Source organism: Diceros bicornis, chromosome 35 (assembly GCF_020826845.1).
Source record: "Diceros bicornis minor isolate mBicDic1 chromosome 35, mDicBic1.mat.cur, whole genome shotgun sequence".
NCBI lineage: Eukaryota > Metazoa > Chordata > Mammalia > Perissodactyla > Rhinocerotidae > Diceros > Diceros bicornis.
This window is the reverse complement of record NC_080774.1, coordinates 24,900,302-24,924,486: the sequence shown is the minus strand read 5'-3', so window position 1 is coordinate 24,924,486 and position 24,185 is coordinate 24,900,302. Positions and strand designations below refer to the sequence as shown.

General features: G+C 42.6%; 1 protein-coding gene across 19 annotated transcripts in view; it reads right to left on the bottom strand.

Moving 5' to 3' along the window:
- The window catches only part of SFI1 (SFI1 centrin binding protein), a 98,272-nt gene that overhangs the window by 23,186 nt on the left and 50,901 nt on the right, over positions 1–24,185 (bottom strand). For all 19 annotated transcript variants that reach the window (XM_058531822.1, XM_058531825.1, XM_058531820.1 and 16 more), the window contains 7 exons: positions 17,858–18,014; positions 16,404–16,565; positions 14,448–14,518; positions 13,326–13,418; positions 10,907–11,004; positions 9,719–9,785; positions 3,302–3,432 (listed from right to left, as the gene is read on the bottom strand). In XM_058531822.1, coding sequence (XP_058387805.1) covers positions 3,302–3,432; positions 9,719–9,785; positions 10,907–11,004; positions 13,326–13,418; positions 14,448–14,518; positions 16,404–16,565; positions 17,858–18,014 — 779 coding nt within the window. The remainder of the gene's footprint in view (positions 1–3,301; positions 3,433–9,718; positions 9,786–10,906; positions 11,005–13,325; positions 13,419–14,447; positions 14,519–16,403; positions 16,566–17,857; positions 18,015–24,185) is intronic.

Here is a 24,185-nt window from a genome sequence, read left to right as displayed (position 1 = left end):
AAAGAAAAACTGTCAAAACCAAATGTAGGTGAGGATATGGAGCAAGCACAATTCTCATATTTGCTGATGGAAGTATAAAATGTTGTGACCATCTATAAGATTAAGCATATATCCACCCTATGATCCAGAAGTATACTTAGGTATCTACTCAAGAGAAATGAGAACAGATTCCACCAAAACAAATGTTCACAGCAGCTTTATCCATAATGGCCTCAAACTGGAAACAACTTATTTGTTAAAATAGATCAAAATACTGTCTTGGGGCCGGCCTGGTGGTGCAAGCAGTTAAGTGTGCGCGCTCCGCCGCGGCGGCCCAGGGTTTGCTGGTTCGGATCCTGGGCGTGCACCGATGCACTGCTTTGCAAGCCATGCTGTGTCCCATATAAAGTGGAGGAAGATGGGCACGGATGTTAGCCCAGGGCCAGTCTTCCTCAGCAAAAAAAAAAAAAGGAAAAGAAAAAAACAGGAGGATTGGCTGATGTTAGCACAGGGCTGATCTCCTCACACACACAAAAAAAAATACTGTCTTATATTCATACATTAGAATACTACCCAGCAAATAAAAGACTGAACTACTGATACATGTGACAACATGGCTCAATCTCAAAAACATTATGCTGAAGCCAGAAACATAGAGCACATACTGTATCATCCATTATATAAAGTTCAAAACATGCAAAACTAACCCAGGATGACAGAACTGAGACTAGTGGTTAGCTGTGGGGGTGGGAAGTGACTGGAGGGGTTAGGGGAACTGTCTGAGGTGACATGTTCTACATCTTGACTGGGATGTTGATCATCCAGGTAGATAATTTGTGAAATCTCATCCAACTGTTTACTTAACATCTGTGCCTTTCACTGTATATAAATTTTAGCTCAATTAAAAAAAAAAGAAAAACCAGTCTTGTCGCATTCTCAGTATAAATTTCACTGGCGAGTTAATAAACTACCATTTTTAGTCATAATTCAGGAGATCCACCATAAATTCTGTCTGTATTACTAAGACATTAAAAAAAAAAACAACCCTACGGGGCCTGCCCAGTGGCATGGTGGTTAAGTTTGCGCACTCCACTTCAGCAGCCGGGGGGCTCGCGGGTTCGGATCCCAGGCATGGACCTACATACCACTCATAAAGCCATGCTGTGGCAGGTGTCCCACATACAAAAACAGAGGAAGACTGGCACAGATGTTAGCTCAGAGACAATCCTCCTCCAGTGAAAAGAGGAAGACAGGCAACAGATGTTAGCTCAGGGCCAATCTTCCTTACCAGAAAAACAAACAAAAAAACCCCCTAAGAATTATGGCAATATAGAACATACATATTTATTTAGAACTTTGATTTGCCAAACTCCAAACCAAACCTTTAAATATTAATTTACCATAAGAGTCACAAATCAATTATAGGTGTAAAGGGGATAGTTAATATTTTGTGCTGGGCACTCTGGCTGTATTTTACATAGATTATCCCACTTAGTTTTCATGACAACCTTGTGAGGTAAGGACTATTATCAAATCATCTCCGTTTTACACTTGAGGAAACTGAGGCTCAGAGAGACTTGCCCAGGGTCTCAGAGCTGGCAAGTGACAAAGCAAGGGTCCGAACTTGGGCCTGTCGAGCTTCTGATCCAGGCTCTCAATCACTCTGCTCCCTTGTGAAACAGGAAGGCAGGATCTTGAAAAACTAAGTTTTCTAAAAAGATATAACCAAAACAAGATGCAGATCAGGCCTTCACCATCCTTCAAGCCTCCTGGCTACTCCCTGTCTCCAATTCACCCTCCATCCTTTTGTCTTGAGAGTGGTAGTTGTAAAATCACACCTGCTGCCCAACAAAAATCCTTTCAGGAGCTCCTCGTGACTATTTTGAAGGTACTCTCAATTTTTGGTCCCTGTGGCACGCCAAAATACAAAAAAGCAATAGAATCAATCGTGACTTTACGTGTAAAGGAAACAAAGGGGGTGTGTGAGTGTGTTTTAAATAGTGAAGCCATTTTTTGAACGAAGGGGCAGAGGTGGGTGCTGTCCCCTTGTCAGCCTCTATTCCCCGTGACCGTCCCCTAAAAACATCTCCTTGGGCTTTGTGCTAAGGAGCCCCGGAGTTTTGGGTAATCCCCTCAGACTAGCATTCAGAGTCCTCCTAAGTCAAGAGCACAGCATCTTCTCCCATGCACGTCCCTCCCTCTCATCTCACCGCAGTCAGGGCAATCTCCAAAACAGTCACTGTACTACTGGCGTGTGTCTGCACAAACATCTGTCCATTATCCATCTGAAGGATCGGGCAAGTCCCTCAGTCTGGCCCTCATCATCCTGCCCACTCCCACCATCCATCTCACCCGCTTTGGCTCACAGCAAGCCTCCCCCAGCTACTTCCCTCAACAGTAGCTCTGAGCTCTAGAAGAACTTGTGGCTGACATAATTGAGGACACATGGGTCTATTCTCCTGCATTGTTCTTCAGTTGTTTTTTGTCTATCAGTCTTATCTCCTCACATAGATTTAAAAGTTCCTACAAAGTCATCAAAAAGATCTTCCTCTTGATCTAGTAGAAAGTCCTTGGACTTTGGAATCAGGGAGATCTGAATTTAAACCCTGGCTCTACCACTTCTGGCTGTGTTACACGGGGAGTCATTTATCATTTTGAACCTGTTCTCTCAGGACTGTTGTGAGAAGAAAATTACTAATGAAGATGATGATGTCACAGGCGAATGAGCTTATCGATCTGTTTCCTTTCTTCCATCACACCATGCCCACCACAGTGGCAGACACACAGTTAGCGATTAGTAATTTCCTCACACTCCACCAACATGTGGCAAGGACCTGCTGTGGGCAGGTTTGCCCTCTGGGAGCTAAAAAGATGTAGCTGTGCTCCCTGCCTGCCCTAATTTTGTTGACAACTACAATTTCAAGACTTCAGAAAGCCAGGTCTAGCAGCACAGGAGCCAAACATTTCAGAGAAATCATACTCAAGAAGGCCTGCCACGGCGAGGCAAGGTCCAACCACGCTCTGATCCAGAAAGCTAATGGGCAGCTTTAATGAAGCTTACAGTGGCTTGTAATGAGGGAAGGGCATAAAACCCAGGCTGTTTCAAAAGCACTTGCAATAAAGACGGACAAAAGTATTCCCAGGGGAAATACTGGCTGTCTTTTCCTGCTAGATGAAATCAATAAGCCTACATTATTGAAAAACCAGGAAGAATCAGGGCCTAGGGGGATGGGAGGCTGAAAGATAAAGCAAACGGCTGTGTAGGCAACAGAGTTAGACCCAAGACTCCTGCCCCACTGCAGACAGGAGCTGCACAGCATACCTGTGAAAGCGTGCTGCTCTTGCATTGAGGACACCTTCCTGCTGGTGCCATTGCCAGAGTCTTCTCCACGCCTGGAAGGCTGCAGGCAGGGTTCTCTGCTGGAAGTGACTGTTAGCTCTGGCCTGCAACAGCTAAAGCAAAACAATGAATGACCTTTATTTGTACTTTACTTTAAAAAAAAAAGAAAGACCTTTCAGGGTCACACTTTTGAGGGAGGGTTGCTTCCTACACAAAATTGAGAAAAAGATTAAAATCGTTATTTTTAACGTTTGCCAACGTGATAGGCAAAAACTTTTCACTTTAATTAAAAGTGGGTTAAACATCTTCATATACAGGCATACTTCAGAGATACTGCAGGTTTGGTTCCAGACCACTGCAACAAACTGAGTCACATGAATTTTTTGGTTTCCCAGTGCATATAAAAGCTATGTGTAAGGGGGCCAGCCCAGTGGCATAGTGGTTAAGTTCACGTGCTCCGCTTCAGCAGCCCAGAGTTCGTAGGTTCAGATCCCAGGTGTGGACCTACGCACTGCGTATCAAGCCATGCTGTGGCAGGCATCCCACATATAAAGTAGAGGAAGATGGGCATGGATATTAGCTCAGGGCCAATCTTCCTCAGCAAAAAGAGGAGGATTGGCAACAGATGTTAGCTCAGGGCTAATCTTCCTCACCTAAAAAAAAAAAATTATGTTTACACTACACTGTAGTCTATTAAGTGTGCAATAGCATGTCTAAACAAACAATGTACATACCTTAATTAAAAAATATTTTATTGCTAAAAAATCCTAACCATCATCTGAGCCTTCAGCAAGTCAATCTTTTTGCTGGTGGAGGGTCTTACCTCACTGTTGATGGCTGCTGACTGATCAGCGTGGTTGCTGAAGGCTGGGGCGGCTGTGGCAACTTCTTAAAATAAGACAACAATGCAGTTTGCCACATGATTGACTCTTCCTTTCACAAACAATTTCTCTGTAGAATAAGATGCTGCATGACAGCCTCTTATCCACAGTAGAACTTCTTTCAAAATTAGAGTCAATCCTCTCAAACCAGGGCCGGCCCCGTGGCTTAGCAGTTAAGTGCGCGCGCTCCGCTACTGGCGGCCCAGGTTCGGATTCCGGATCCTGGGCGCGCACCGACGCACTGCTTCTCCAGCCATGCTGAGGCTGCATCCCACATACAGCAACTAGAAGGATGTGCAGCTATGACATACAACTATCTACTGGGGCTTTGGGGGAAAAAAAAAGGAGGAGGATTGGCAATAGATGTTAGCTCAGAGCCGGTCTTCCTCAGCAAAAAGGGGAGGATTAGCATGGATGTTAGCTCAGGGCTGATCTTCCTCACAAAAAACAAAAAAAATCCTCTCAAACCCTGCTGCTGCTTTATCAACTAAGTTTATGTGATATTCTACATCCTTTGTTGTCATTTCAACAATCTCCACAGCATCCTCACCAGGAGTAGATTTCATCTCAAGAAACCACTTTCTTTGCTCATCCATAAGAAGCAACTCCTCATCTGTTAAAGTTTTATCACGAGATTATAGCAATTCAGTCACCTCTTCAGGCTCCAATTCTAATTTTAGTTCTCTTGCTATTTCCATCACGTTTGCAGTTACTTCTTTCACTGAAGTCTTTTATTTATTTATTTTTTTGTGAGGCAGATCAGCCCCGAGCTAACATCCATGCTAATCCTCCTCCTTTTGCTGAGGAAGACTGGCTCTGAGCTAACATCTATTGCTAATCCTCCTCCTTTTTTTTTTTCCCCCAAAGCCCCAGTAGATAGTTGTATGTCATAGTTGCACATCCTTCTAGTTGCTGTTATGTGGGACGCGGCCTCAGCATGGCCAAAGAAGCGGTGCCCCGGTGCGTGCCTGGGATCCGAACCCGGGCCGTCAGTAGCGGAGTGAGTGCACTTAACCGCTAAGCCACGGGGCCGGCCCCCTAGAATAGTGAATCCTTTCCAGAAAGTTTTCAATTTACTTTGCCCAGATCCATCAGAGGAATCACTATCAATGGCAGCTATAGTCTTACAAAATTTTTTCTTAAATAATAAGACTTGCAAGTCGAAATTACTCCTTGATCTATGGGCTGCAGAATGGATGTTGTGTTAGCAGGCATGAAAACAACATTAATCTCATTGTACATCTCCATCAGAGTTCTTAGGTGACCAGGTGCATTGTCAATGAGCAGTAATATTCCGAAAGGAATCTTTTTTTCTGAGCAGTAGGTCTCAACAGTGGGCTTTAAATATTCAGAAAACCATGTTGTAAACAGATGTGCTGTCATCCAGGTTCTTTCCATTTATAGAGCCCAGGCAGAGTAGATTTAGAATAATTCTTAAGGGCCCTAGGATTTTCGGAATGGTAAATAAGCACTGCCTGCAACTTCAAGTAACCAGCTGCATTAGCTCCTAACAAGAGAGTCAGCCTGTCCTTTGAATCCTTGAAGCCAGGCATTGACTTCTCTCCAGCTATGAGAGTCCTAGATGGCATCTTCCAATATAAGGCTGTGTCATCTACATTGAAAATCTGTTGTTTAGTGTAGCCACCTTCATTAATTATCTTAGTTAGATCTTCTAGATAACTTGCTGCAGCTTCTGTACCAGCACTTGCTGCTTCACCTTGCACTTTTATGTTATGGAGACGGCTTCTTTCCTTAAACATCATGCACCAAGCTCTGCTGGCTTCAAACTGTTCTTCTGCAGCTTCCTCGCCTCTCTCAGCCTTCACAGAATTGAAGAGAGTCAGGGCCTTGCTCTGGATTAGGCTTTGGTTTAAGGGAATGTTGTGGCTGGTTTGATCTTTCATCCAGACCACTAAAACTTTCTCCATATCAGCAATAGAGCTGTTCCACCTTCTGATCATTCATCTGCTCCCTGGAGCAGCACTTTTAATTTCCTTCAAAACTTTTCCTTTGCGTTCTTTGGCTAACTGTTTGGTTCAAGAGGCCTAGCTTTCAGCCTATCTCAGCTTTCCACATGCCTTCCTCACTAAGCTTAATCATTTCTAGCTTTTGATTAAAAGTGAGAGACATGTGACTCTTCCTTTCACTTGAACACTTAGAGGCCATTGTCGGGTTATTAACTGGCCTAATTTCAATACTGTTGTGTCTCCAGGAATAGGGAGGCCCCAGGAGAGAGAGAGAGACAGGGGAGTAATCGGTTGATGGAGCAGTCAGAACATACACACTTATTGATAAGTTCACTGTCTTATATGAGCACAGTTCGTGATGACCCAAAACAGTTATGATAGTAACTGATCATAGTTAAAGACCACTGTCAAAGACCACTAATCACAGATCACCATAACAAATAATAATGAAAGAATTTGAAATATTGCGAGAATTACCAAAAAGTGACACAGAGACATGAGGTGAGCAAGTGCTACTGGGAAAATTACAATGATATGCTTGCTCAATGCAGAGGTGCCAAACTTTCAATTTGTAAAAAAAATGGAATTATCTGCAAAGCGCAATAAAATGAAATGTGCCTGTGTGTATATTTACATGTATATGTCTGTGTATGTGTACATATATTTATCTAAATTGTTTTTCCTATGGCCTAAGTGTTCAGACCCATTGCCCGTTTTACTATCTGTCAGCATTTAACTCAGTGATATATATGGGCTTTTTGAACCTTAAGAAATTTGTTAGTACTTTGTCATGTGTGTTATAAATATTGTTCCCACTCTGTAACAGATCTTTTGGTTTTGTTTATGTTTACTTATAATACAGATTCTTTAAATTTTTATGTAATTATAAAAGGCTACTAATATTTCACTGATATATCACTAGAAAGACGGACAACTGACATAAGACTATACATGCCTCCATGACCCAAAGCTTTGTAGGGAAAAGCATATATGTAGGTGTGGTGGTTTTTAAAACAGGACAGCAAATTCTTTGATCTTCCTTCACTGAGAAGTAGCCTATGCCCTTGAATCTGGGTGAGACAGTGACTGCTTTGAGCAATAGAGTATGGTGAAAGGGACACTATCTGACTTCCGAGGCTGGGTCATAAAGGGCACACAGCTTCTGTCTTGTTCACTGGAACACTCACTTTTGGAGCCTGAGCTGCCACACAGGAAGCCTGACTACCCCGCGGCCGCCACGCTGTGACGAAGTCCAAGCCTCCCAGAGAGGCCATATGTAGGAGTTCTGGTTAACAGTCTCAATTTAGCCCAATCTTCGAGCCATTCCAGCCCAGGAACTGGACAAGTGAGTGAAGAAACTTTTAGATGATTCCAACCACCTGCCTTTAGAACCTTTCCAGCTGAGGCTCCAGTAATCATGGTGCAGAGACCAGCCATCTTTGCTATGTCCTGTCTCAATTTTTGACCCATAGCTTTTTTTTTTATTGTGAATTTTTTTTTTAATTTTTTATTTATTGCAGTAAGATTGGTTTATAAGAGTATGGAGATTCCTCAAAAAATCAAGGATAGAACTACCATATTGTGAAATTTTTATTGTACATTATTGTTTGTCAGTCACCATATAAATGCATCCCTTCATCCCTTGTGTCCACCCCCACCCTCCTTGCCCCTGGTAACCACCAAACAGTTCTATCTGTCTGTGCGTTGGTTTATCTTCCACAAATGAGTGAAATCATGCAGTGTTTGTCTTTCTCTTTCTGTCTTTCTCTTTCGCTTAACATAATAACCTTCAGGTCCATCCATATTGTTGCAAATGGGACGATTTTGTCTTTTTTTTTTTTTACGGCTGAGTAGTATTCCATTGTCTATATATACCACATATTCTTTATGCAATCATCAGTCGAGGGACCCATAGAATTCTTACGCATAATAAAATGGTTGTTATTTTGAGCCACTGAGTTTGGGGTGATTTTTTTACATAGCAAAAGATAACTGAACACTATGCATATGTGTGCGTGTATGTGAATATATGGGTACCCACACTCCTACCCATAAGGAGGAAAAAAGATACCACGTTTCCTCACCAAATGTCATCTTAAGAGGCAAGATTATGGGTACACTTCCCAAATTTTCTATAATGTCTATCTATTGCTTATGGGCATTTTCAAATGTAAACAAAAATGGAAGCAATAGTATAATGAATCCCCATGAACTTATCATCCAGCTTCAACAATTAGCAAACATTTTGCCATTCTTTATATATTACTTTTTAAAAAGAAAGAAACCCACAATAAATAATATTTTTATCCATTCCTAAAATAGAAAGAACTGATGTGCTCCTTGGATATCTAAACCAAGAGATGACATTCAGATTGTTAGCTAAAGATTTAAAAAAAACCAACAACAACTAAGCAGAGCTTTTACTATTTGTCAGACCTTCTACCATGCAGGCCATGCTGGAATGGTGTGAGAGATAAGAACACTGACCCCTGACCTTCTACCAATACTGGGTCCCAGTGTCAGGAACTCTCTTTTTCCAGGAAGGAACTAAAAGAGACCCTCTGCTTCTTTTCTACCTTGAATAAACACAACCTTTCGACCTTGGCACTCACATTCTTCTAAAAGGTCTCTCTACACTCTGTTGAGCTTTCATTAAAGGAGCTAAGAGACCCACTGGCCATGTCCTTTCAGAAACAGCTACATAATTCAAAGGGATGTCAAAGAAGGCAGCAATTCTAAGCATTTTCTAGGTGTGGAAGGCCAGGGTGACACAAAAACAAGCCATGCCCTGAGTTAGTACCACCCAAACTCCAAGAACTGAGAAGATCCTTGGGAAAAACTCTGAAGCAACCAACGGCAGTGCATTTCATGGTTTGTTCACTCATTTGTTCATTCATTTGTCTGAATATTAGTCAGCACTCTTGGCCAACACTGTGCTGGGCTAAGGAGAAGAAAGAAACAGGCTGTACCCATAAGGAGCTCACAGCCTGGCTGGGCGAAAGGCCAGTAAACAACCATGCGATGAATCCTCTGATAAAGATATACCTGGGGCAGGGCTGGGGGAAGAGGTAACACCTGGGCTGGAAGGGTAGCAAGAAAGAGAGAACTGTAGGTACAGTGAGAAGCAGGAGAGCACAGAGTACATTCAGGGAAGGACTCACAGCTTAATCGGCCAGAGTGCAGTTGTGAAGGAACAGAGAGAGTGGTAACAGGAAAGGGTAGGGAAATAGACAGGGACCAGCTCCCGAAGGAGTCTGTATGTCTTGTTAAAAAATTTGGATTCTAACCAAAACTATGAAGGACCATCCAAAATCTTTAGATTCACGTGTTAGCCTCTAGCAGCAGATGGAGGTGGGAGTGGAGAGGGCACCACAAAAATAACTGGGAAGAGTTTGGTCTATGTCTTCACAGCAGATGAAGGACTCGAGGTGACTGGGGGAAATACCTTTGAGCTTTTTACAGCACCCTCTCTTCCAAATCAGAACCATTCCAAAGCAAATGGATCCAAGAATGTAAGCCAGCAGAGCTATCTGCTTTGAAGTACTCCATACCTGCTTGTATCGCCTCCTCTGAGTATACTGTAACCACCATTTGATACACTCGCGTAGCAACGTCATTCTGAAATAAAGCACAGAACGCTAAGGTACTGTCCATCTGCACCTTCAGGTTTCAGTTTTTTAATTTTGTTTTGTTTTTAAGGCAGATAAATCCAGGTGTAGTTACATCCTGAGTGTTAAAGGCACCTCATGGGTTCACTAGTTTCATTCTGGGAGAGAAGGAAATAAGAATCTGATATCCAACAGGAAATCTGTCAACTCCTGATTTTGGACTATGGTTTGCTCAAAAATTCTGACAACTTTCTTGTAAACCTAATGAGACCACCAAGCACAGTGTCTCTGGAACTTAGGAAATATGCATGAAATCCTCCAAAAATCCTTCTGATTTTATGGCCAAACTTTGGGGCTTGTTTATGACCACCTGGATCTGTGACATGCTCCTTTCACACAGTGATTTGGAAAGTGAGAACCACATTCAGCTTTGTAAACCAGGATTTAGAATAATGACATACCCTGATAACTCCAAATTGAGTCAGTTAAATATTGGGATTCTCACTGACGCATTAAAAAATGCTCCAAAACTGGACTTATAACTACGCAAAGTTAATTATACTATTGGGGGGCGTATAATGAACATTTCTGTCCGCAAGAAAGTGAACAGTGGTTACCTCTGAAGAGTAAGACTAAGGGGTCAGAGGAAGGGATCCAGGCAGCTTTTATTTTTCACTTTATAACTTCCTTCCTATACATTCTGAGTTTTCCTCATGGATATGTGGTGCTTTTATTTATTTATTTTAACTGAATGATTAACTCTAAAAAATTAAGGACACACTGTGCACCGTTCAAGACCACACCACAAATATTCACCTGGCCCGAGCCTTCTCTGTAACACTATGGATACATAAATTTAAGACGGGAACATCACTCAAGCCTGAAGGACTGAGGCAGTGAGCTAGCAGGCACATATTTCAAACTAGGGTGGCCAAGAACCAGTACAAACCTCCTCATTCTCCCTCTCATCTGATCAGCCAAAAAGAACATGCAAGCTCGGGAGTCACTGGTTTACAGCAGGGCCTGTCTGAAGCTGCCCTGTAATGCACGGAAGGGTACACGACCACTCCTGGAGAACAGTGAGTGGAGCACCCGTCCCTGGAGAGCCCAGGAGAAGGCCAGGGTCCCTACCTGTAGTGGTCCCAGGCAGCACGCAGCAAGGGGAGCTGCTCTCTTTCTTCCCTCTGCGCAGTCCGAGACCGCCAGAGGCTCCAGAACCTGTGCAGCAGCTGAGGCAAAACAAGAACACGCAAGTTTATGAAGGCAGAAAGTAAAATGATCTTTCTTAACCTGTTAGCAAATCCCTACTCCAAAAGACTGTAAGCTCCCCCAAAGCAGGAATTACCTCAATTTGGACCACCCAACATATAACAGGCTTGCAAAACAACTATGGTTAAGCAATATGGAAGCCAGACCTGGTGGTCTAGTGGTTAAGATCCGGCGCTCTCACTGCCACAGCCTGGGTTCATTTCTTGGTCAGGGAACCATACCACCCATCTGTCGGTTGTCATAATATAGGCCCTGCCTGTTGCTGTGATGCTAAAAGCTACGCCACTAGTATTTCAAATGCCAGCAGAGTCAACCATGGTAGACAGATTTCAATGGAGCTTCCAGATTAAACAGACTAGGAAGAAGGACCTGGCCACCCAATGGATGAAAAAACCAGCAATGAAAACCCTATGAATAGTGGCAGAGCATCATCTGATACAGCACTGAGAGGATGGCACAAACAGACGGGGCAGCATTCCACTCTGCTATACACGGGGTCACTAGGAGTTGGAACTGACTTGACGGCACTAACAACAAAGCTATACGAAGCTATTCTGGGCCAACATAAATGGCAAAACGATAGATCTTCCAGTCTATGGAAATCAGAATGAAGCTATTTCTAATCTGGGCCTCATGGAAGACAACGCCATTTTAGAAATTAAAACCGATCTTATCACATATTATTGCCTATGAAGTAGTCTTGCCAAAAAATGTTTAACTTCAATCTAATCAAGCCCTCAGATCTAACTTCCAGTTTATGGGAAATACATAGAAAAAAGTGGAGGGGCTGGCCCAGTGGTGTAGTGGTTAAGTGAGCGCCCTCCACTTCGGTGGCCTGGAGTTCGCAGGTTCGGATCCCGGGCACGCACCGACGCAACCGCTTGTCAAGTCATGCTGTGGCGGCATACCATATAAAGTAGAGGAAGATGGGCATGGATGTTAGCCCAGGGCCAATCTTCCTCAGCAAAAAGAGGAGGACTGGCATCGGATGTTAGCTCAGGGCTAATCTTCCTTACAAAAAAAAAAAAAGAAAAAAAATGGAGATCAAATGACATTGAAAGGAAACAAAACAGATAAATCACAAATATGGAACATTGTACAAAGTAACTGGCCTTCCTCTTCAAAAAGTCAATGTCATTAAAAAAAAGTGTACATTATGCCGAGTGAAATAAGCCAGGGCAAATACTGTAAATATGAGGTACCTAGAGTAGTCAAATTCATACACACACAAAGGAGAATGGTGGTTGTCGGGGGCTAGGGGGAAGGAGAATGAGGAGTTACTGTTTAATGGGTAGAGTTTCAGTTTTGCAAGATGAAAAAAGTTCTAGAGATGTGATGGTTGCAGAACAATGTGAATGTACTTAATGTCACCGAACTGTACCCTTAAAAATGCTCAAGTTGATAAATTTTATGTGTATTTTATCACAATTAAAAAGTAAACATGTTAAACAAAAGAAGTGGGGAGCAGGGAGATTGCTATTAAGAGCCTTAAGAGACATAACCAAAGGTAGTGAGCAGTCAATCCTTAACTGAATCCTGATTTGAAAAAAGCAGCTATAAAGACATTTTGGGGGCAACCGTGGAAATTTAACTTCGGGCTGGGTATTGGATAATATTAGGGAATTACTGTTCCTTTTGTTGGGGATGATAATGATAGTGTGGTTATGTAAGAAAATGTTCTTATTTTTAGGTGACATGCTGAAATGTTTAAGTGTAAAGTGTCATGAGGTCTGTAATTTACTTTAAAATGATTCAACAACAAAAAAAGAAGCAAATATTAACAATTGTTGAATACAGATGATACGTACATAGATGTTTATTAGACTATTCTTTATATTTTTCTGTACATTTGAACATTTTCATAATTTAAAAACAAAGCAAAAAACCCCCATCCTCCTACACCCAGAAACACAATCTACAAGTCGAGATCGAACGTCTGTTGCCCTCAGATAAATCAACCACTGAAGACAATAGACTTAGAGTGCAAACACCACACCAAAGCCTCCTGGAATGCAAGACTTAACAAACACGTATTCCCTAGGTCAGGGTTGGAATCGACAGTCCCCGACCTCTGATTCAACTATCAATTTTCTTAGCAAACAGATAAAAAATGATTGAACAAGAAAAAACAAGTTTCTCTCTTGGCTGGTATGGATTACTAAAGAAAATGGACACTAAGGTTTCAGAGTCTAAAGGTCTGGACAAATCTCTAAGCACAAAAGTTAAAAAAAAAGAGAATCGCCATCCGAAGAGGTCCCTTGAAACAGAAAATGACCCTCACCGTGACGTCACGCTGCTGGTGAGCAAGATTCCTTCTTATTTGTTGGAGGTGGGCACGGGTCACATTGTCTTTTAGGGCTCTAAAGCAAAAGTGCTGTGAAATAAAGGACACAACCAGTTACAAATCAGTAGTGTCTGTAAAAATAAGAGCAGTACCCAAATCAGGCGGCGAGAAGCTCAGTCATGGCTGTTCACAGCTGCTCCAGTGGCCCTGAGAGTGTTTCTCTGCTTTGAGATTCAGCTGGGAGCCTGACACAAGCCAGCGCACACAGTCAGCACTTAATAGCTGTCAAACCACTCCCTGCTGTCCACAGACCCTGCACAGGAACAAACACACCTTCACCTCTGATCAGGAGAGATCCCTGTGACTCAGATGGGGACTCTACAGATAAAAGTTAAAAACATGAGCTTTGCCTCTCAGAAAACAGACTTTTAGCCTATAGTGTTTATTTATTTATTTTTTTACCACGTGGGCGTCAATGCGTATACTTACACAATTATAAATGCAGTTTTACGTGAGTAGACTAGAAAGAAGAGAAGGAATCCTTGGTGAGTGGGGGGTCAGGGTAGAGGCAGGACCTGCGGCCTGGCTCTAGCTCTGTCAATAATGCCTCACATGTGACCTAAGCAAAGCCCACTCCCCACACCCTGGGCTTCAGTTTTGAGACAGAAGTGAAGCGATTAGGGGTTTTCATACTGTGCTCTGTGAAACCCCAGACGCTCCTGAAAGTGTCTGAAGACTACCTCACGTGGTGAGGGTGAGGCAGAGCAGCCAGCAGAACAGAGACTACTTCCTGGACCTTGCTTCATCCACAGCATCTCTACTTTGACCAATTTGACAGACTAGGTTTCCACCATTAAAAAGGGGGCCTGCCATGTAAAAAAACCCCAAGACTAGATCACCTCTAAGGTTCCCTTATAGCTCCAAACCCCTCTGACCTCACACCATTACCATCTCTGACCCGAAAGGAAAACAGGGACACCCGCGATGAAGGAGGGCTTCACGACTGAAGCTAACCACGTAACCAGACCACTGAAAGAGCAGGGTGCGGGTCTGAGTCCCCCAGGAGTGGGCGCCTGGGCAAAGCTGACCAGAGGAGGCTTTCGAGGCTGTGGCTCTTACCAGCAAGCTGCAGCTATGGTGCTCTTCTGCCGCCTTCCACTGGGCAGCTTCTCCGGCACACAGCAGGACGTCTGCCAGGGAGTTAAGGCCTCTCGTCTCAACAAGGTTCCCACCCCTGCACAGTGCAATCCTAGTTACCCATCTAAGGGCCTGGCTGCAGGTGGTAATGGGCGTGCCAGGTGGGCTAATGTCCACCTCTGTCTCCTCTGATGACCAGGGGAAGAGTGAGCAAAGGGAAACCACCTGAGGTGCTTACCAAACAGCTGGCCTTGCCTTTCTCCCCTCTGATGCCCATTCCAGGAGAGCCAAAAAATAGTTGAGATGAATTGCCACCAATTGCAGTAAACATTTGAAAATCGCCATAACTAAAGCAGAAACCTGCTCCTTCTCCTGCATTCTGTTTTGGCATCACAATCCAGTCAGATATTTGAGCTAAAAACCTTGGAGTTATTTTCAAACTTTTTCTCCTCCCACTCCCTCCATCTACTTGGTTGCCAAGTCCATCTGCTTTCCTCCCAAATCTCTCCTGTTCCTCTGCCTCCGCCCCCAATACCCTGCAGTCACTTGACTTATCCCTCACATAGACTGGTAAGAGTCTCCTCATGCTAGCTTCGCTCCTGTGATCTAGATTTATCCGTTCTAAAGTACAAATCTGCTGCATTACTTCTCTTCTTAAAAACCTCCAGAGGATCCCCAGTGCCATAAGGATAAGGCCCAAATTCCTGACCACTGTACACGAGGGCTCTACAAGCTGGTCCCTAGCCTGCCTCTACCTGCACTACCCAACTGCCATCCACACCCCATAAATCACTGCAGACCCCATCACCATCTTTGGATGTTTCTCCTTATCTACACCTGAGTAAATGCCATTCCTTCCACCTGAAACACCCTTCTTGACTTCTCTGCCAGGCGAACCTAAAAATCTCCTGACTTAAATTCAGCTCAAACATCACCTCCTTGGCTGAATCTCCGCAGTACCTCTCGCAAGACTTGATAAAAAACTTGATGATGGCACTTATCACGCCATATTGTGAAGACCCATTTTCATGTCTATTTTCCCCACGGGTCAATGAGCTACTACTAGTCTTTGAGTTTCCCCATATTCCAGAACTTAGGCAGGAGTTTGAGACACAGCAAGAATTAGATGAACAAATGAATGGGTGGATGAACATCTAGGTCAGTGCAAGTCGTCACACCTGGGCACATACTGTAGTAGGGGCAGCGACTAAGAACATGTGCACCAGCTATGACATACAACTATCTACTGGGGCTTTGGGGGAAAATAAATAAATAAATAAAATCTTAAAAAAAAAGAACATGTGCACCAGAGTCAAAGGCCTAGTGTAAAAGCTCCTGGCTCTGCCAATGACTTGCTGTGACTTTGACAATCACTTAGCCCCCCTGAATCTGTTTCCTCGTCGGCAGAATGGAGATGGTGACACTTACTCCCCAGGGTTGCTGTGAGGAGTAAGGAGATGATATATAATGTCTGCACATAGTAAAAGCTCAATAAATGGAAGCCATGATCATAATGACAGAGCCACCAAGAACAGGTGGCTTTCTGAAACAGAAATGGCTGTGGCTATTTCCATTGCCTAATGGTATAGAAAAGCAATGAAATGATAACACAAAATTCAGGACAGTGGGATTACCTCTGAGCAGGAAGAAAGGGAACGCAACCAAAGAGGAGCAGACAGGGGTGTTAGCAATCTTCTATTTTTTGAGTGGTGGGTACATAGGTATTCATTTTATTATTCTTTAAACTGTAAATGCATGTATGTACTCTTTTGTGTGAATATTCTCAATTAAACAAAAATTTTTAAAAAGAAGTCAACAGAGTTGAAGGACTGCCTTAAACTGTTTTCCATGTATCTCCTGACTCTCATGTTACAGGCTGCTGAGCTCAGGCTGTCCTGGCCGAGGTTGTGGACAGGGCTGGGTGGCTGAAAAGGATACAGTGTTTCCAGTGAGTAAAGGCCCGCCGCAGCACCATCCTCCTGGCCAGCCCCACCACACATGCGTGGTGGGCGTACAAGCTCTTCCTTTGCTCCCATGCCCACTGCCAATCACAGAAGTGTGTCTGGAGCACAGTGACACAGTGGAATCGCTCAGCCATCTCTGCAACAGAGAAAATAACTTACATGCTGTCCCCTCACCCCCGGCTGGGAGATGAGCTGGGAGCATCTTTAAGGCAAGCTGAACCCCACTACTGGCAGAGAGCAGGGATTCAAGGCTGCTCTTACGAAGAATCCTAGAACAAAAGTTTTTTAAACATGAGAGGGTTATTAGGAGTCCCTTAGCTATATCTTTTCTCTCCAAGAAAAGAGAAAAGGATTATGTCAAAGAGTTGAGGCTCCTAGTTAGCTACTGATGAGCAGGAATGGCTACTGCTGCTTTCAAAGATGACTTCGTTTTACTTTTGTCTCTTTACTGATGTCTCCTGGATAGGACTTTAGGGACTGAGTCAATGACACATAACTCGGTCAACATGCTGGCAAAGGCTTTTTTGAGCTTTCAGCCAGGCTGATCCAGGCTGCCAGCTTCATCTCCTTTTAATACTAATTAGCTAATAGCCTGATGAGCTTACGTCCAGGAAGTGGAAGGGAATCACTCCTGGAATGCAAATGCTGTAATTGGAGGCACGTTAGTCTGCAGCTTATCATGCTGAATAGCTTAATGCCCTCACCTTCCAGACTTGGGCAACTAAACAGTTGGTCCTGTCGCTATTCTCAAACGGACACATTCAAACTCTCCCAAGAGACAGTGTTGGCAGCCTAGGAGATTTCTGCAGGGAGGCCTACCTGAAAGCCGGGGAGCCTAAGCCAGTGTGCAGCACACTGCTTCACTCATTTCTGCGTAGGCTCAAGAGACCGAGATACAAAAAGTACTGATGATCATGGCCAATGTATTGTTACTTCTGAACTCTCACTGGGAAACTGAACAATGAGAATAGTGTTCAAAAAACTTGACATCATGAATCACATGTATTTGCATAATTGGGGACAAACAGAAATAATCCAAATATCCATCAATAGAAGAATGGCTAAGTAGATTAAAATCTGGTAGGCCATCCCATAAAATATAAACAATCATTAAAAAAATAACATTTACGAAGAATAAAGACACAGAAAAGTGTTGATTAGTTGGGTGAAAAAAGCAAGCTACAAAATTGTATGTATCATCTTGATCATAATAATCACAATATTTACAGCATAATTAAAACCCTACTGAATAAAATACATGCGTAGAAGAAAAAGCCAGAAGGAAATAACAATCAAGGATGATGTATTTTCCAAAATTTGTGGTGTAATATGGCTATATCTCTCGTTAATCAATTAGTTCCACTGGCAGCAGGAGAGTGGAAATTGTGACCCGACCCTCTGTCTCTAGAGCTGGGGACTCCTGCTCACCATTCCGCTGTCTCTTCACTTTGCGGACATGCAGGTATTCAAGCCAGGCCTTTAGGGATCTCCACTTTTGCCAGTGCTGATGGTGTTTCACTGCGGAGACCACCTTCCTTCTCTCCCTCCAGACATGCAGGAGTTGTTCCTGCCACCGTGACCAAGCCTGAAAACAGAAAAAGTACAGCGATCAAAGGAGAGGCAGGAAAACAGAGGTGAAGCACAGACAAGCGGAAAAGGAAATAGAGATACACTGGAAAGGCTAAAATGAGAAACAAGGAAGTGGCAATCCCTAAGCAGGATCATAAAGCTATGGGGATTTGGGGTGAAAGGATCTTTAAGAAGGGCATTTGGCTTCCACAAAGTAATTTTTTTTCTGGATTAAGAACAACAAAAAAAAAGAGGAGTAATAAAATCAATGATTAGACAAGAAGCAGGGACAATCCAAGTGGTGATATAATTAATTCAGATTTGGGATAGTCGAGGGTCTGCCTTTTCTTCCGAAGTGCGAGGAAGCCTATTGTCAAGAAGCTCTTTTTCAGGCACATTAGTTCCCAGAAGGGTACCTACAGAAACTGAGGGTCTACAAACGGATCTCCTTAAGACTATCCATATCAGGCCAGCCCTGTGGCTTAGCAGTTAAGTGCACGCGCTCCGCTACTGGTGGCCTGGGTTCGGATCCTGGGCGCGCACCGATGCACCGCTTCTCCGGCCCTGCTGAGGCCGCGTCCCACATACAGCAACTAGAAGGATGTGCAACTATGACATACAACTATCTACTGGGGCTTTGGGGAGAAAAAAAAAAAGGAGGAGGATTGGCAATAGATGTTAGCTCAGAGCTGGTCTTCCTCAGCAAAAAGAGGAGGATTGGCATGGATGTTAGGTCAGGGCTGATCTTCCTCACCAAAAAAAAAAGACTATCCATAGACACACAGCCTTAGGAAAGTCCTCATGTATGCTCAGTGATATGCATGCCCCAGTTTGAAGATGGCTGTTGTAGACAACGACTTCATACCTTCTTTTCTTAAACCTATAATATCTCTTCGCCTTTCCTTCTTCTCAGCTGAATATCATTCTTCCTATTTCACCAAGAAAATAAATGCAATCAAAAGGGAATTTTCTCAAGCTCCCCTCACATCTACCCAACCCACCTACCCCAGGCTCTGCCTTCTCTCCTATTACTCCGGATAAACAGCTCATGCTGTCATCAAAGGTAACATTCCCCCACTATGGATACATCCCATCTTCTCTCACCTTCTCAAGTTTATCACTCTGGCAATTTCCCCCACTGTTGCATCATCAGTTTTTATTCTCTACTAGATTTTTTATTATTTTTTTATTATTATTTTTTATAATTTTATTTATTTATTTTTCCCCCAAAGCCCCAGTAGACATTGTATGTCACAGTTGCACATCCTTCTAGTGGCTGTATGTGGGATGCAGCCTCAGCATGGCCGGAGAAGCAGTGTGTCGGTGCGCGCCCGGGATCCGAACCCGAGCCGCCAGCAGCGGAGCGCGTGCACTCAACCGCTAAGCCACAGGGCCGGCCCTCTACTAGATTTTTTAAATCAATATATGAATGTGCTATTATTTCTCCCATCCTAAAAAAAAAAAAATCCCTTCAAGGATGTGACAACCAAAAGCAATGAGTGACCTTTGACTGGACCCTGGACCTGACACTAAGATAGCAACAATATACAGTTTGAATATGAACTGTATTTTAGATATTATCATATCAATATTAAATTTCTTGGATATGATAATAATATTGTGGTTAACATCCTCATTTTTAGGAGATATAAACTGAAGTATTTAGGATAAACTTTATGTCTACAACTTTTAAGTGGCTCAGAAAATATAAGAAATATATTGATATTTATAGAGAGAGCAAATGTGGCAAGATGTTAACAATGGGTTAAACTAGTGAAGAGTACAGAGTAGCCATCTTTTCTGTGATTTGCTATTTGTCAAAAACAAAAAGTTAGGGAAAAAGATTCTGTCACAAAAATACTTCCTGAAAAGAATATATCAGGGATTCCAAACCAACCAACCAACACCCCTCTCTAGACCACATTTTGCCAATGAGTTAACACTCAAGTTCTTTCTTTTCCTTTCCAAACTCCTCAAAAGAACTATTGTCTAATTCCTCTTCTCCCAGGCAGGCTTTCTTGAACCCTCTCCCCAACAGGCTTACTGAAACTGCTCTTATCAAGTGCCTCAAAGATCTCCACGTTGCTCAATCCAAAGGTCAAATCTTAGTCCTCCCCTTTCCTGACCTGCCAGAAGCATCTGACACAGCTGATCACACCTTCCTTCACCTGACTTCCAGGACACCTCAGGTGCCTCTTTGTCCCTGTTGCTGATTCCCACGTCTTCACCTCACAGGCTCAGTGCTGGCACCTCTCCTCTAGCTACACTCACTCCCTTTGCGCTTTCATCCAGTGTCGTGGCTTAAAAACCATCTGCATGCTGAGGACTCCCAAATTTACATCTCAGGTCTAGACCTGTCCTCAATACTCCACACACATATCCAACTGCCTCCTTGACATCTCGTGGATATTCAAAAGGCCTATCAGGCTAAGATACGGAGCTCAGAATGGAACTCCTCCTGATCTTTCCCCACAAATCTGCTTCTCCCTCCATCTTCCTCATTTCAGCAAATGGCAACGCATGTTTCACTTACTTAGGCCCAAAACTTGGGAGTCATCTTGGACTCTTTCTCTGAAACCTCACATCTTATCCATCCATTAGCAAATCCAGTTGGCAATACCTTCAAAACATATCCTGAATCCAGTACCATCTTGCTATCGTCCTTGTCCAAAATCTCACCTGGAATTTTGTAATACCTTCTTAACTGTTCTCCCTGAGTTTATCCTTGATCTTCTATGGTCTAGTCTTAACACAACAGCCAGAGTGGTCCTTTTTCATTTGTTTTGGTTGTTATGTCACTTAAATCTCTCCATTTTATATAACAATTTCCCTCCCTGCCTTATTTCTCTTTTATGCCACCAATTTGTTAGAGAAACCAGGTCATTTATCCTATAAAATCTCCCACATTTTATATTTGGCTGATTGTCTCCTTAAGGCATCTTTAACTAATTCCTCTGATCCCTGTATTTCCCATGAACTGACAGATTCATGTTAGGTTTGGTTGGAGTCAGGTTCAAATTTTTAGGCAAGAGCACTTCTCGAGTGGCGCTGGGTACTTCCCATTATATTGCATCATGAGGCACATCACGGCTGGCTGCCTTCATTTTAGCAAAGCCAAGTGTGTTCAGTGGCTTCAGATGACATCAGTCTGATCCCTCCATTGTATTTCCCCATCGTCTTTTCACCCGGTGATTGCTGCCTAGATCCATTTTCTCATTAGGGGTGGCAAAACAGCAATTTTCTAATTCTAATACTCTTGCATTTATTAACCGTAATTCTATAAAAAAGCCTACTCTCTCATTAACCCTCTGGTTTCTCACAGATTAGTTTGTACAGAAAAGGCAGGATAAACGCTTGATTTTTGCCTTCACTAATTTTCAGAGAATTGAGTTAATGTTCTAACAACCCAAAATTGTGACCATGAGTTCCTTTTTTTCTCATTATGAATGCACGAAGTTTTATATATTTGACACGTTTTCAATCCACTGCAGTCATTATTCTTTTTGATGCTCCAATTGTTCCATATTAAGCCTACAGGAGTCCTTTCAAATTGGCTCCTGAGTCCTTCTGACACAACCCCATTAACCTCTGGTAATTTCCTTAGTTTCCAGCATACTACATCCTGGGCTTATGATGTCTATTTCCTGCTCTAGACCTAGAATTAGCCACTTCTCCAAAAAGCCTCAGTTCCTTTTAGTGGGAAATAGTAGAAACCACAACTTGGGCACTGGGGATGTTAAGTGCTATATTATTGCCACTGCTTCTAAGTTCCTTCAGTAAATAGAGTTAGAAATACATTTTTTTTTTTAACTCAGTATGAGTTCACACTGATATCTACATTTCCAATTTCAGATTACAGGGCTTTTTAATTTCTTTGATTTTATACTTGTAATCTTTTCTTTTACACTGAAAAACATGATTCCTAATGATGCTGCCATAGTTACTTGCTTTATCTGCTATAATAGTTTCAATATAACAATTCTAAACCTGCTACTAACAATAAGACTACTGAATGCGTTTTTAGATTTCTTAGCAGTTCTTTGTGTCCTTAGAATACATCCCACTAGGGATGAACAGTCAAAACATTGTATTTTAAAGTTACTTGAAGTAATTATTTTCTTTGTGTAGGCATTGCCATGAACTTGATATAAGTTTTGTTTCGGTGTGTTTTAAAATCCTAGGGGTTTACTTTTGTTTTCAATTATGTAAAATATTTACATGGTTTCAAAGTTAAAACTACGTAACAAAGTAAATTCACAGAAGTACTTTGTTCCCACCCTCCCCCTATAGGTAATCACTTTTTGTTAGCTTTGGTTTATTTTTCCATTAGTTCTTTTTGAAAATACAAACGCGCACACACTCATATCTCTCCCTCCCTCTCTTACCCAAAAGATAGCACACAATGAACCAGAGGGATCCTGGTGAGAGGGAGGTGCCGATCAGATCACTCCTCCACTCAAAGCCAGCAGCTTCCCACCTCCCCTGGAATAAGAGCCAAAGCCTTTATGGGCACAGCCTGCAAGGCCCTACGGTCTGCCTTCTTGTTACCTCATGACTTAATCCTTCCCACTCTCCCTCTCACGCTCATCAATATATCACAAGATATATCAAGTTCATGGACGGGATGACTCAATATCGTGAACATGACAATATTCCCCAATCTAATGGAAAAAGTCAGTGTATTAGAATAAAAATCCTAGTAGGCTTTGTTGTGGAATTTGACAAGTTGATCCTAAAACTAATAAGAAAGAGTAAAGGAGAAGAGCCAAGACAATTTTTAAAAAGAAGAATAGGGCCGGCCCCGTGGCTTAGCGGTTACGTGCGCACGCTCCGCTACTGGCGGCCCAGGTTCGGATCCCGGGCGCGCACCGACACACCGCTTGTCCGGCCATGCTGAGGCTGCATCCCACATACAGCAACTAGAAGGCTGTGCAACTATGACATACAACTATCTACTGGGGCTTTGGGGAAAAAAAAAAAAGGAGGATTGGCAATAGATGTTAGCTCAGAGCTGGTCTTCCTCAGCAAAAAAAAAAAAAGAGGAGGATTAGCATGGATGTTAGCTCAGGGCTGATCTTCCTCACAAAAAGAAAAATAAATAAAAAAAATAAAAAGAATAAAAAAGACCCCTTTCCATATACAAAAACTTAAGAGCTATATAAGTAAGAGCAGGAATAATAATAAACAGTTAGCATTTACTGAGCATTTCCATATTCCAGGCATGGCTCTAAGCCTATTACACGTATCATCACACTTTATCCTCAACAATCCTATGAGGTAGGTACTATTATTATCTACTTACAGATAAGAAATCCAAGGAACAGAGAAGTTAAGTAACTCATTCAAAAGTTCAAAGCTCATAGGTGATGGAAGCATAATTTCCACCTGGGCAGTCTGACTAGAGAACTTGTGCTCTTTCTGACCTGCTTCATTAAATCATAATTAAGACAGTGTGGGGGCTGGCACAGGAGTGTAGCGGTTAAGTTCGCACAATCCTCTTCAGAGACCCGGGGTTCACAGGTTCAGATCCCAGGAGCAGACCTACACACCGCTTAACAAGCCAGGCTGTGGTGGTGTCCCATATGAAGTAGAGAAAGACGGGCACAAATATTAGCCCAGGGCCAATCTTCCTCAGCAAAAAAGAGGAGGACTGGCAACAGATGTTAGCTCAGGGCTAACCTTCCCCCCAAAAAAACCAAACAGTGTAGTATTGGCTCAGAGAAAGACAAAGAGACCAATGGAATGGACAGCCCGGAAGAAACGAATAAATGGGACCTTGCTCTATAATACAGGTAGATTAATAATCATTATAAAAAAGATAAAGGACAAACTAACTAATCAGTGAACAGAGCTGCAGCAATTAACTATCCACACGGAAAATGACAAACTAAGACCTCGTTTCACACAATTTATAAAATTAAACCCAAGATGTATTCAAGACCAAACTACAAGATAAAAGAATAAATTAGGCTACTTTGAAATTAATATCCTGTATGAAAAAAAGGCACCATAAACAAAGCAAAAAAAACAAGCTATAGACTGGAAGAAAGTACCTGCAACGCACATAACAGTCAAAAAACTAGTAAGCAGAATCAACAATGTCCACAAATCAGTAAGAAAAAGCCAAATAACCTAATGAAAAAAAAGCAGTGAGGGATGTAAACAAGCTCAAAAGCAGAAATGGCAA